A 14,412-nucleotide genomic window follows, 5' to 3' on the forward strand; every position below is an offset into this window, starting at 1 on the left:
AGTCTACAATGGAGAACTATGTCAATGCTTTCTGCAAATCTAGGAACATGGAATCTGCTTGTTGGCCTTACTCCCTGGTTTACAAGATATATTGAGAGAAAAGAGAAAGCTGAGTTTTGGATGAGCAATGCTTTTTCAATCTGTGCTGATTTGTGTACTGAAGCTTCACGGTCTCAAGGAAATTTCTTAAGGCATTTATTAACAATTCTGTCAACAGTTGTAGTATCTATATTAGGCAACTATTTTTGAACCTTACAGGTTCATTTTCAAGCCTAGTCTACTGAAGCTGCACTGACAGTGCCTGATCTTAATAATAAAAATCAAAGTGGCAACACATGCTTGATAAATGTTTGAAGAATGATTATCACAATCCAAACATGCCTCTCACCGAGTCAAGTACAGTTTGATTTTGACCAGGTAAGAGGCATGTGTGGATTCTGGCATTCATTCTGCAAACATTTATCAAGCATGTGTTGCCACTTTGATGTTTATTATTAAGATCAAACACTGTCAGTGCAGCCTCAGCGGGCCAGACTTGAAAATGAACCTGTAAGATTTGAAACTAGTTGCCTGGTATAAATACTGTAACTGCTGAAAGAGCCATTAATAAACATTTTAAGGAATTTAATACAGTTTCTGGTTCTCTGTCAACAAAATTTCAAAACTGAAGACTCAAGGAAATTTATTATTTTCAGACTTAGAATAAATTCAAAAATTCTGCAGCAAACTAACATTAAGGATATCAGCCTCTAATTTTGTGAGTTTCTCCTTTTACTCTTCTTATTTGGAAGAGTCACCTGTGCTTTTTCTGGTGCCTCGGGACTTTGCACCAGATGAGAGATTCACAATTAATGCAAGCTTAGTTACGAACCAATGCTGAAAAGTATTCTCTGTAGAACCAAAATAGGATTCCATCTGGACTTGCTGACTTATTTGTTTCAACTCTTTCAGTTGCTTCTTAACATGAGGGACATCTACTTTTGTGTCATACATATGGGAGTCTGTGTGATGGTCAAATGATGGGATGTCTGTGCGATCCTCACCAGAAATGCTATCCTCTGACTTCACCTGTTTCTGTAATTATATCTGTGGCTTGAAAACAATCTGCACCCAATAAGGAAGCTATGGTAAGCATAGATGGGTATATTTCAGACCTCACATAATTACTCTTAATGAGTAGAATAAAGTCACTGTAAAAGCATTTGAGCAGCCACACAGACCTCAAGGGGGAGTACATAAAAAATAATAGCATTTTTGAGCAATGAAACACATTCTTTCAGTGCCAAAACTTTTCACCTATGCCTTGTAATTCATAGAGGGACACAAATCATCTGCACAAAATGAAATTGAAATGGCCACTGAACTGGGTACAATCAATGATGCATTACTGTTATTCAAAATGGCTCTGAGCACTATGGGACTTAACATCTATGGTCATCAGTCCCCTAGAACTTAGAACTACTTAAACCTAACTAACCTAAGGACATCACACACAACACCCAGCCATCACGAGGCAGAGAAAATCCATGACCCCGCCGGGAATCGAACCCGGGAACCCGGGCGTGGGAAGCGAGAACGCTACCGCACGACCACGAGATGCGGGCTTACTGTTCTTCCTTGATGTTAACAATTTGTAATTTTTTGTGAATTGGGAGACAGAATTACTTATGTTTTGTCAATGATGAATGTATTATTTTTTTAAAGTGACTAACTAGTTTTGCTCCAGTGACCACCTTTACACTTAGAGAAAGAACACATCATACAATTTTGTAATGTGAAAAACACCACACAATGATTAACACAGTAGACCAACAAGAAATAATAATTGAGATAGAAAGTTCTCAGGTCTTGGGCATACCTACTGATGAAAACTTAAATAACTATACGTTAAACTTATCAGCATATTTAAGTTTAGGCATTTTTTGTGTAAGACTACCAACATTCAACACAAAAAGATCAGTTGATGTCCTATGGGGTAATGCTTTAGCAAAGCTACTTAATGTTTCAAAATTTATTGATTGTGCAGAACAAATAATTGGAATTATAGATTTGGTTCCCACAACTGCAGCTTGGAGGTCTCTGTTTAAGCAGTTGAAAATATTAACCAGAGCATCACTGTTAATTTATTCAATACTGAAATGTTTCATTGACAATGATTCTGAGACAGAGAGGAATAGAGAACATCACCAATACAAAACTAAAAGAAAGCATTATCTGCACTTCTCCATAGTGAATGCAACATAGGTACAGAAGGGAGTGATATACAAAGCCATAAAACTTTCTGGCACTCTACAAATGAAAATAAAATATCTGACATACAGTAAAAGTATTTTCAATTCAAAGTTGTTTCTCCAAGGTAACTGTTCCAATACATCGAAAAATTACTGAACAAAAATAAAAAGTCATCTATAAACCTGTAAGTCAGCAGTATTTAGCTTAACATTACATTTATGTAATAAATGTGTAAAAAAGTTTACTAAATTGACTCATCCTACAAAATGTTTATGGTAAATATGAGATATAGAATGCACACCTCACTGACCTAAACAAATCTAAGACTATGAGTGATATTGCATTACAACATTACCCCCACATATTACTGTTGCACAGAAGCTTAAAGGATGTTCTATATGGTACTGCGAAGACAATGGCATGTTTCATGTAGTATTTAATCAAGACTGTTGTAAAATATAAATTCTGACTCCAAGCACATGTTTTAGAATAAATACACTACCTGTAGCAGTAGTTTCTGTATCTTCCTCCACAGTTTCACTTGGTGCCTCACTTGTTCTTCTTTCTGTTAATGATGAGATATTCAGCATCATCATGCCATGTGACAATAATTCCTTGACCTTTTCAGTAGTAGGTCCACTCCACAGCAATGTGTCTAAACTCTGTCGACGGTTAAGATTACTCATGTCTCCTTCAGTCACTGTACTTGAACGTGTTGTAAATCGAGTTAAGCTACTATCTAATTTTGACTTAACAGGTGAATTTTGAGTAGCTTTGTCCAATGAAACTGCTCTAAACAGACTTGGAACACCTGACTTTATTATGTGTGCTGGGGATGGTACCTTCCCTGCCAAGAGTGGATGTTGTTCCGGAGATTTTGCTTCAGCACTTTCAGTCCAACACTTCTTGATGGGAGATGAATGACGTGAAAATTTCATTACAGATTCTTGTTTTGATGAGCCCTGTGGTGCAAAATGGTTCTGTTGGACAAATCGTACAGCTTCAATGCTTTTCAGTGGTTGCTGACTTTCATTATCTGCGATGGGTAAAACTGGAGTATAGTTACTCTCCACAGATTTTGCAGCAGATCCCATTTTGACAAATGGCTGGGACATTTCTTCTGGTGAATGTTCCAGACTAATCTCAGTCCAGACCTGGTCATCTGAAGTATTCTCAGGCAGTAAAGTTGTTTCAGAAGAACTCTCTATCTCATGAGGTCTCATTAATATGTTACTGTCTTCATCACTTTCCGAAACTTCAAAACCTGAGAATGTTCTATTTTTTGACTGTGTATTGGATGAGTTACTTTCCAAAACCTTTGAATTGATCTTGGTAACCATATGCCTTGGAGACAATGATGTAGATTGTAAGGTGTTTTGTGACTGTATAGTTAGTTCAGCCATTGGTTTTCCATTTACAGACTGTTCAACATTTCTGTTTGGAGTGCCCAAATATTCTGACATCTGGGAATGTATCATATCTTTTTCTGCCTGAAACAGAAACAAAAGAAACATGTTTCAAAAGAAACATGTTCACACAGTTCATATTAATGGATGTACTAATCTCTGGTTCACCTAAACAGATATACTACATAAATTTGTATTTTATTAAATTACGTTTCATGTTGCTGAAGTCAAAGTGATGGTGGATTAAATTAGTTGAATGATTTGAAGAAAATAGTGTCTCTATCATCTACTGACACAGCACATTCTTTTCAAGCAAAAAATATTACATACACTGTTTTAGTGTGGTATAAATTGAAAACAATAGTTTATGTTGTTGAATGCAATAAAACATAACAAAATCAAATTTCACATGTCAGCCACATTAGCACCATTCTTCTCCTACTCATTGGCATACATTCGACAAAATGAGAGTATATGTCTACATCCTGCTCCCTTCAACCCACCACCCCAACTAACCACAATCCACCTCCCCTACACTTAGAACTACTGAAACCTAAGTAACCTAAGGACATCACACACATCCATGCCCGAGGCAGGGTTCGAATCTGCGACCGTAGCAGCAGCGCGGTTCCAGACTGAAGCGCCTACAACCGCTTGGTGCCAATTTTGTAACTTTGAATAAAACTGCATGAAAACTTAATGGGTAGATCAAATCTTGCTGAGTACATTTGAACATCAACAACAAAAACAACAATACATTCAGAGCAAGTGCTTTGCAAACAGTTCAATACAAAGTGTGAATGATATTCACAGCAGCCTCAAGAAGTTAGATTACTTCAAAATGAATTATATTTTCTCTCAGATAATAGCAAATGGCCCCTCTGCTGCTTTTATCTTTTTGAAATATGAAATGAGTAAGAAAGAATGGCACTGCTGTTGAAATGCTACAGATAAATGATTTTTGTTTATATTTCTGAAATATTCTGAATATTGTAATCAATAGGAATGTACCATTTTTGATTAAGGAACCGGTTGTGGCTTTGATCACAGAATAACATAAAACATTTCTCTTTACATAACTATTAGGTAATATACATTAAGTTTGGACATGTATTCAGTATGCAAGCCATTGAAATAGAAATAAAAATTACCTTAGATACTATAGGTGCAGCTTTTGGCCCTAACTTGTCAGGTAGCTTAAGAAATTCATCACCTGAGTCAGAATCAGGAGGTCCTGTGCCTGTGGAATCTGACCATACATCTGTATAAAAGAAATCACAGTATGGTAAATACTGATAATGCTTTACAAAAATATTACAAAATTAATCTGTTCTTGCAGCTGACCTGTATCAGTAGCAGATGATGAGCTGGGGACAGGTGGTAGTACTCCACCTGGATGACCTTCGATCTTTTCACCAGGTCTCTCAGGAGAGGTAAGTAATGGAACTGGAGAATCGGAGCCAACACCAGAGCCCCTTGCTCCTAGTGGATCTCCACTATACTTGCGAGTCTGTAAATAACAATCAATAAATACAGACAGAAAGAAAGCAAGCTATAAATTCACAATAAAAGTGGGCAAGTGTTGGCAGAAATGTGGACAAACTGAAGTATGGGAAAGGGCACTATAAGAACAAGACGAAACTGACTATCACTATGTAAGTTCACTCGAAAAGTCACAATTTGAATCCTTCCACAAAGTTATGATATTTAATGTGATTATTACTATAATAGATTATATCATGTACAGTGTTATAGAGAAATTGCACAAATTCAACATTCCAGTCATTCTTTTACATGATGTGGTTTCCTGAGTGATAAAAAAGACATTTACAAGCAGAAGCTATAAATATATTGCCTTACTAACAATCTCCAGATGATTTCAAGATAATTTGTTTTCAAGAAAGAATCTCTCTCTTGCTCTCCATGTCTCCCTCTGTGAATGTGTGTGTATACATGTGTTTGCATGAAATATTTACTTACCCTATGAATTTCATCACTGATTTGCTCCAGGTTACGTAGTGCCTCTGCATAATTCATTTTTGCTTGGCCTACTTGCTTTTCTAGACTCTTGACACGCTTCTTTTGCTCTTCCAATAACTGATTGAACTGGGCTTTCATTTCAAAGTATGGCCTGACAAGAGTAACAAAAAATATGTATATCACATTGTTTCAAGATAAGTTATTCATATAAAAAATTCTGTTTTGTTTACTTAGGATCTACAGCATCACAAATTGGATATCTGAAAAATGCTTTAGAGTCTTTTTTAACTAAAACTATTAAGAAGTAATTTTTCCTTTATTTGTTTGTGATAATTAAACTAAAATCTACAAGTCTTCCACAAACAGCTAATTTTGACGTCTACGTCCATTTTCAACTGGCCAATATGTGCAAATAGTTCAGAAGTATTCATATAATGTCCAAATTGCATCTTCAACTGTATACAAATGAATGAACTGCTTGTACGTATACTGAAGTTGATTAGCAGCAAACAGAGCATTCCCATAGTCAAACACTAGCACAGAGGTTACAGCAAGGCTGCATTCAAATAACAACTGTTGCTATACTTAAATGTCTATTAGATGGCAGTAAAATGTACATTAACAAACTGTTGTAACCCATAGGGCTATCATCCACTTTGGTGGGCATCAGACACACCAGACTTCACAATGACCACCTACTTATGCAGCTGCTTCAAGCTGCTCAGTCTCCTTCGTCTTTACACACAGTACTGTGCACTTACCATTCTCTACATAAGAAACTATTTGCTGTTATACTAAATTATTTGGACTGTGTACTACACTTGCAACACTTTTATTGAATTTAAACTGTAAAATATATGAGTTAACTGAATTAGCACCCTATTTTTATGTTGCTAGTTACAATGTAAGTGCCAATGATAGTGATCAAACTTAGTGCTATCTTGTCGTTGGTTGGTTGATTTGAGGGAGGGGAGCAAATAGTGAGGTCAGCAGTGCCATTGGGTTAGGGAAGGTTGGGGAAGGAAGTCAGCCATGCCCTTTCTGAGGAACCATCCCAGAATTTGCCTGAAGAAATTTAGGAAAATCACAGAAAACCTAAATCAGGATGGCCGGGTGCAGGTTTGAAACATCTTCCTCCCGAATGAGAGTCTAGTGTGCTAACCACTGCGCCATTTCGCTTGGCGCTATGTTGTGCAAACTTGGACTCAGCACAGCATCAACCACCATCAGGCTTGTCCATGGAGGCCATTTTTCAGAATTTTTTGCGACAGCTGTTGGAAGGATGGATGCACCAGAAAGCTCTTTTCACAAAATTGCTTTTAAATCAGACAGAAACACATGCACCACTGTTCTTGCCATATGATGAAACAGTTGAGGAGTGGAGTGTGTATGAGAAGTGACTCTGGCAGCGTTTTGCCACACTGAAGGAGATAACAGACTCTGCTACTGACAAATCCCTCTTTTTTCCCTTGGATTCTGCCCCCAACATATTGGTTGCTTTGTAAGCTTGCTCTCCACCCCACCATACACACACACACACACACACACACACACACACACACACACACACACACACACACACACACACTGATCTGGCCCAGCTAAATTTTGATGAAATGTGTGCTCTATTAAATGCCCATTTTCACAGGCATTGTCAAATTATATTGTCACAAATGAAGTTCTATCACTGTCAAAGACAGCCCAACCAGTCATACCATTGGTGGGCAGTGAACTACAGGGTCTCAATAGAAAGTGCCATTTCATTATTCCCAATGCTAAGGAATCAAATGTGGAGGTTATGATCTCGGATACTATCATCTGTGCAGTTCCACACAAGGAAGTATGTCAAAAACCATTGCAATTTGACAACCTCACCCTGGGAGAGGTATAGAAATTGGCTCAATTGTTCAAAGTCTCCCAGGCAGTCACCATTTAGAATCTTGGACAGACATGGCAGTCATCACTTCCATCCCAGGTAATGCATACATGGCTGCACTCTGGCTCCACCTTGAAAACAAGGGATGAAATATTGGCTCCTCATCAGGCACACACTTCAGTCATACCCAGACTGTTTTCACAAGCCTTCCCATGATAACTGCTCAAAAAGGTGGGCACAATGTGTCACTTGTAATAAAGATGGACATCTCAATTCTGTATGTTGAGCCTCCTCGTTCCAGCACTTCCCTTGGTATGAATGAATGGCTGTTCATGTAATCACCTTGGAATGACACAATGCAATGGTGGTGCCCAAGAAATTGTTCATTATGCTTGCCATGTGCAACAGATACAGGTGACAATTATTGAACTATATGAAGAAACAGGTAAATTAGTTACAAACTATGGTGTGCACACACTTTATTCAACATGTAAACATCACTACAGATATTCAGATTTTGGTTATGACATGTTTGATGCCTGCCATCATTGTTGATGATGTGGCGCAGACAAATAGCGAAATTCTGCATGAGCTGCTGAAGTATTGGAAAATATATGCTGTCAATGACCTCCTGAATGGCTGTTTTCAGCTCAGCAATGGTTTTGGGGTTATTGCTGTGCACCTTGTCTTTACTCCAGTCCCCAAAAAAGTAGTCACATGTGTTCAGCTCCTAAGAATATGGCAGCCAATCGAGGCCCATGCCAGTGGCCTCTGGGTACTCCAGAGCCAGAATGCTGTTCTCAAAGTGCTCCTCCAGGACAACACTCTCCTGCTTTGATGAGGTTGAGCTCTGTCTTGCATGAATTACATCCTGTCAAAATGAGTGTCACTTTGGATAATGGGGATGAAATCATCTTAAAAAACCTTCACGTAGCATTCGGTAGTCACAGTTCCATCAAGGAATATCACACCAATTATGGACACTGCACACCATACAGTCACCCACTGATGGCGAAGAGACGTCTCAATTGCGAAATGCAAAATCTCAGTCTCCCAGATGTGATGATATTGCTTATTGACAAACCCATCCAAATGAAAATGGGCTTCATCGCTAAACCAAACCATTTACACATCAACGTCATGTTTGTCAATTCTGTTGACAATGGTGTTGGTAAAACACAACTGCTGTTCCACAGCCCTGGTGCTCAATGGCTGATGGGTTTGAATTTTGTATGGAAAGAGATGCACGTCTTCAACAACAATTTGTCGCAGTGTGTTCTGGTTGATTCCCACCTGTTGTGCAGCTCATCTGATTGATTTAATGAGGCAGGTTTGAAACACAGCGCATGTCTTTTTGATGTTTTCAGGCATTTTCACCCTTTTTGGATGACCAACATTACCAACACTGTATCACAAACACTACCCATTCTCTCAAACTTTCGAATCAAATTCTTATTGTTAGCACACTTGTACCAGTTGTCTTCAGCTTGAACTAAGTTGCAAACTTCCTTTGAGCTGCAGTTGGGCTTTTACTGCTTGCGTAGTAGGCCTTCACAAGTGCTATATGCTCAGGCACACTGTACTGCGACACTTTCATTTGCAAATGGCTGACAACAAAAAGGCACATGCACTTGTGACATTTTTGACAACTGCCGATATTTTGATAGGTACTTACCCAGTCATTTTCAATGCACAAATGCACCAAGAAAGCACTGTACAAATGTAAATTTTCTTGCAGCATTTGTGTCTTGAAAATGACTGGGTGTGCACCTGTTGAAATATCATCAGTTGTCAAAGATGTCATCCGGCTACATTCCCATAAATTATTTGAACAGTACAAGCATTGATTAGCTGTCATGTGTTTCTCTCCAAATCAGATCCACAGCAATCATAAACTTATTAAATTTCTGAATAGACTGCATTATTCCATATAAAGATTAACCAATTTTCATCACATGGTCATTTATGAACATGTGTACAAATCAAACAGCACAGACCAAAACCAAATTTTCCCTTCCAATACATAGTCATTATTTTGTCTGTGCCATTTGATAAGTTTTTAGGCAGACTTCAGAATGAACATTAGGTAAAGTCAGGTGACTGTGATTTCAAATAAACTAACTTATCTCAAGAAACAGACTGCCTACACATTCAGAAGACTTGTTTTAATGGGTGACCTGTGTTTCTTTCAAAGTGAAAAGCTAGTCCATTTGTGCAAGCCCAGTTAATCACATTTACGAAAACATAGTCCGTGGCTCGTGGTCTTGCGGTAGCGTTCTCGCTTCCCGCGCACGGGGTCCCGGGTTCGATTCCCGGCGGGGTCATCTCTGCCTCGAGATGACGGGGTGTTGTGTGTCTTTCATCATCATTTCATCCTCATTCACTCACAAGTCGCCGTAGTGGCATTAAAGAACTTGTGGAGTGGCAGCCGAATCGCCCCGCGAGGGGTCTCCCGGCCACCATTGCCATACGCTCATTATTATTATTATGAAAACATAATTTACTGTTGTCCTTGTTTATACATATTTTATCAGCTTTGTAATGTACATCTTCTGCCAGTAGCCCTAATTCTGCCATATGATGCATATAATCTTGTTTATCATTAACAATGAGAAAGTACTGGGCCTGTATTCCAGCCATGTAGAAAGTCTTTTGAAATTCTCATTGTGCATATGATGTGGTGCTCCTCTGTGAATTGCTTTACAAATCAATGATAACATTTTGTGTGTTATTCCTTGAAAAATAACCAGTCTTTTCTGAATCAAGTCTTCCGTAAAACACTGCTTTTATTGTATAAATTTATGGCTGACAATTAAATGCCTTTGATAAGATGAAGAACAGTGGTGATATTTTACCATCTAATTATTTTATTGTCATAAGTTAATGCCATGTCTCAGGAATCATGAGGAACAGGCTGATGATCAGCATCAAGCATACAGATGTTAGATGAAAAAACACCTGCCTGCACCACGTCATATGACATGGCACATTCCCGTGATCTCTAGAGCTGAATAAAGTGACACAAACAGTTATGGTAAGTCAGTCTAGTACTCTGTCTGGATGGATAATGGATATACATTGGCTTTGGACTTGTTTTTATATGGTATTTGACTGTATCTAGAATTCTCATAGTGTTATGATGGACTTTGGCTTATTTCACAGATTTGAAGTATTTCACAGTGCTAATTCTTTGCATAACTACCACCAGCCAGAAGTGTGTGTTGCGCTCCAATCTCTTTACTTGTACAGAATTTGTAAACATATTTCTGTTCAAATACATGTAATGGTAAATCTGCACCAACAGGACGTTCTATCATGTCGCAACTACCTGGAAGATATAATTGTAACAAGTGCATATACACATGTACATCTGTGCAATTTACATCAGCTTTGCAGCATGTTGCAGAATGTGGGTTGAACTGTAATCCAAAGGAATTCCAGTTTTTCCAGAAGTTTGTTGAATATTTAGGGTTTGTCATTATACAATGTGAATCTCGCAGAAACAGCAGCACATTCAGGTGATTGATCATTTGCCTGCCATAAACAATCTTGAGAGATACAAGATTTTTTGTGAAAATTAAATTATTATGGTAAATTCATTCCCAATGTGGAGCAATCTCCACAAGAACGTCAGCATATACAGTTCCTGACTTATTTGCTGATGATATGAACCTGCTCTACAAGAAGACATCACTGAAACTTATGAGAAATGACATAATTAACAGCAATGAAAGACTCAGGGCCAGGTACTCACTTCAACAGATGAGAAGTCATCTGCTTTGCAATAGGCACAGTGGTGTGTCACACTCTGGAAAAGCTTTTCCTCACAGTATTATAGGTTGCAGCTGTGTCTCCCAAAGGTTCTATGTTATATAAGATTATTCCGTGGACGCAAAGGACATGGCACAACCACCTACCCACTCATGCTCACCCAGCACAAAAAGGTAACTTCCGTATCACCTCTTGATAAAAACATGGTTTTCTTCTATTAGCCACAGAGCACAAATCTCACAGAGTAGTTGTACCACTCAGCCTCCATGCAAAAGTCATGTTGGGCACTGAAGAGTCACACATATGAACACCTTGGCCAGATGTCGTATGTACTGGCCAGTGAATCTGCAATAAAGAATCCTGTACAAGCTGTGCAACTTATCAAACAGCACCACCAAGAGCATACTCTTGGGCTGTGGGATATGTCCACATAGATTTTGCTGGCCCCTTTCTGAATATTATGAGCTTTGTGGTTGTGGAAGCCTACTCTCAGTTCCGTTATGTTCATCAAATGGCATTCCTCACAACAGAAATGATGGTCAAAGCATCGGCTACAATCTTCACCATAGAAGGTTTTCATGGCCTTCAGTTCAGTTCTGACATCTACACCAATTTCTGCAGCTGGCATTGCATCCACAATCTGCTTATGACTCTTTACCATCCACAGTACAATGGTAAAGCAGAGCATATAATACTGACACCAAAGAATGAAAAGGCTGTGGCCCACAGTCAGCATCAATGCAGGATGCGTTTGCTCTACATCTGAACTCATACAGGTTCACTTGATTCCATAAGAAGACCCCAGAGAAATTTCTCCATAGGCAAATACTACAGACCCCCCCCCTGCATTTTTTGCAGCCTCAGGTTCACCACAGCCACACCCTGACATGTCATTAGTTCCGGGCAGGTGCTGTGGCATGGGCTCAGACATTCAGACTGCCCACTACAATTATGGGGGCACAAAAGTGGCACCATTATCACATGGCGGCAGATAACTAACAGTGGCACTGTCATCAGAACCAGCTTGGACCCAGGCAGGAGGACCAGGCTCCTGTCAGCCCTTACAACCTGCACCCTGGACCATAGGTGAATCAGGCACTACCATCCCTCAATCTGCAGCAGCAGGAACATCACCTCCAATTATGCCCCATCACCATGCCAAACTACTGGTCCCCAGCACCCCTAATGCAAGTCGCGTGATGCAACATGACATCCAACAGTACCTCCCCAGCCCTGGAATTGTAAATCAAGTGAATCATCAGACATCAAGATGATGGAGTCTTCATCACACGACATTCTTCTTATTTGAACCACATTCTATTTGCTAACTGTAACACTATGTTGGAACGTTGCAGTTAACAGCATAACTCACTTTCTTAAGCAGCAATATAGAATGCTATAGCACTAAGTAAGTAGCTGTTCCCATAATTAATACACAGGCAGTGATAATGGATGTGCTGTGTGGCTGTGGTGTGGAGAACATTGCGCCAGCCAGGAGAGTGGATCCTGCTCAAAGATTATGCCAGAGGCCCACCAACATTTTGGCACAGTCCACCTGCTTAGTTCCGTGGTAACGTGTTTGCATACCATGCAGTGGGCCCAGGTTCGATTCCCGGGTGGGTTTGAGATTTTCTCTGCTTGTGAACTGGGTGCTGTGTTGTCCTCATCATCATTTTATCATCACTGACATGCAAGTCACACAATGTGGCATCACCTGAAATAAGACTTGCACTCGGCAGCCGAACTTCCCTGGATGGGTCCTCCAAGCTATCAATGCCACACAATAACTTCATTTCATTTCATTTTGGCACAATGCAAAGAGATTTCTTTTATCAAATATTAATTATTACAAGCCACCTTGAACAATTTAAATGCTAGGCAGAACCTAAGTTTCATTAAAGCTTTGCTACTACCATGTCAATATGCAGTAAACTATTTATATCAGGTTGGTTCAAATGGCTCTGAGCACTGTGGGATTTAACATCTGAGGTCATCAGTCCCCTAGAACTTAGAACTACTTAAACCTAACTAACCTAAGGACATCACACACATCCATACCCGAGGCAGGATTCGAACCTGCGACCATAGCAGCCACGCGTTTCCGGGCTGAAGTGCCTAGAACCGCTCAGCCACCGCAGCTGGCATTTATATCAGGAAGCAAAGAAAAGATATTAATCTCCTGACAGTATATGAATACCTCTAAAGTTATTCAATGTGCACTAAAGATTTCTGTTGCATGCCAGTTGGTGTTAGGACACATTCCAGATTTGATGTTTGTGCAAGTTATGGTCTCAATTTTACATAATTTTGAAGTTATTTATGTTTAATGGTGTGATTGTTAACTGCTTTACAATGTTTTTTAATAAATGCACCATAATGGCATCTAAAAATTTATTTAAAGTACATTAACTACCCAGATATCCATTAACAGCCACACAGATAGACTACCTGCATCTGTCAAAGAATCTTATGGCACTACAAGAGCTGCTTCATGTGACTTCATCAGCAAGAAAACTGGACAGAATAGGTATGGAGGAGTCCTAATCATCAATTCAGTAAGTTGATCAAGAAAATGGTTAACTTAACTTTTGCAGTTTTGAGTGAGAAGAACAACCAGTTCTACTTTAAGTTGCCTGTACCACTTTCTGCAGACTTCTAGCTAGCCTGATAAACTTGCATGGAGGTTTAGTACCAAGGAGGTATCTTGCAGTTACCAGGTGCAACTACTACACCCCCTCCCCTGTGTCAAATATGGGACAAGATGGGCCATTTTTGCCCATACATGGCATCTCAGAAGGAGTAGAATGCTGTTTCTCACACAGACAGCAAAGACAGCATTTCCAAGTCACACCACAGGTGGCACTCCAATCAAAGCAGTCCTTACACAAGTACCAGGCAGCACAGCAGATATACCCCACTCACCACATCCCTTGGCAAGAACCTTTGATTTAGCTGCACTGTAAAGGAAAGCAGCTGCAAGCAGCAGGTGTTTCATCCTAGCCTTCACTATTGATGCAGCTACTCACATCATCAGCTGATATTTGGATTACAACCACTGCTTGTGTTCCTGGACTTGCTCTTGGATTATTCTCTGGTCTTACTAGTGTTACAGATGGTCACTGACTTGGAATTACACAGATTCTGAAC

At 39.4% G+C, this 14,412-nt stretch overlaps 1 protein-coding gene across 2 annotated transcripts in view; it reads right to left on the reverse strand.

The window, feature by feature from the left end:
• The window catches only part of LOC126248753 (uncharacterized), a 241,503-nt gene that overhangs the window by 21,346 nt on the left and 205,745 nt on the right, over nucleotides 1-14,412 (reverse strand). For both annotated transcript variants that reach the window (XM_049950096.1, XM_049950095.1), the window contains 4 exons: nucleotides 5,619-5,769; nucleotides 4,983-5,148; nucleotides 4,790-4,899; nucleotides 2,735-3,722 (listed from right to left, as the gene is read on the reverse strand). In XM_049950096.1, coding sequence (XP_049806053.1) covers nucleotides 2,735-3,722; nucleotides 4,790-4,899; nucleotides 4,983-5,148; nucleotides 5,619-5,769 — 1,415 coding nt within the window. The remainder of the gene's footprint in view (nucleotides 1-2,734; nucleotides 3,723-4,789; nucleotides 4,900-4,982; nucleotides 5,149-5,618; nucleotides 5,770-14,412) is intronic.

Source organism: Schistocerca nitens, chromosome 3, assembly GCF_023898315.1.
Source record: "Schistocerca nitens isolate TAMUIC-IGC-003100 chromosome 3, iqSchNite1.1, whole genome shotgun sequence".
Taxonomy (NCBI): domain Eukaryota; kingdom Metazoa; phylum Arthropoda; class Insecta; order Orthoptera; family Acrididae; genus Schistocerca; species Schistocerca nitens.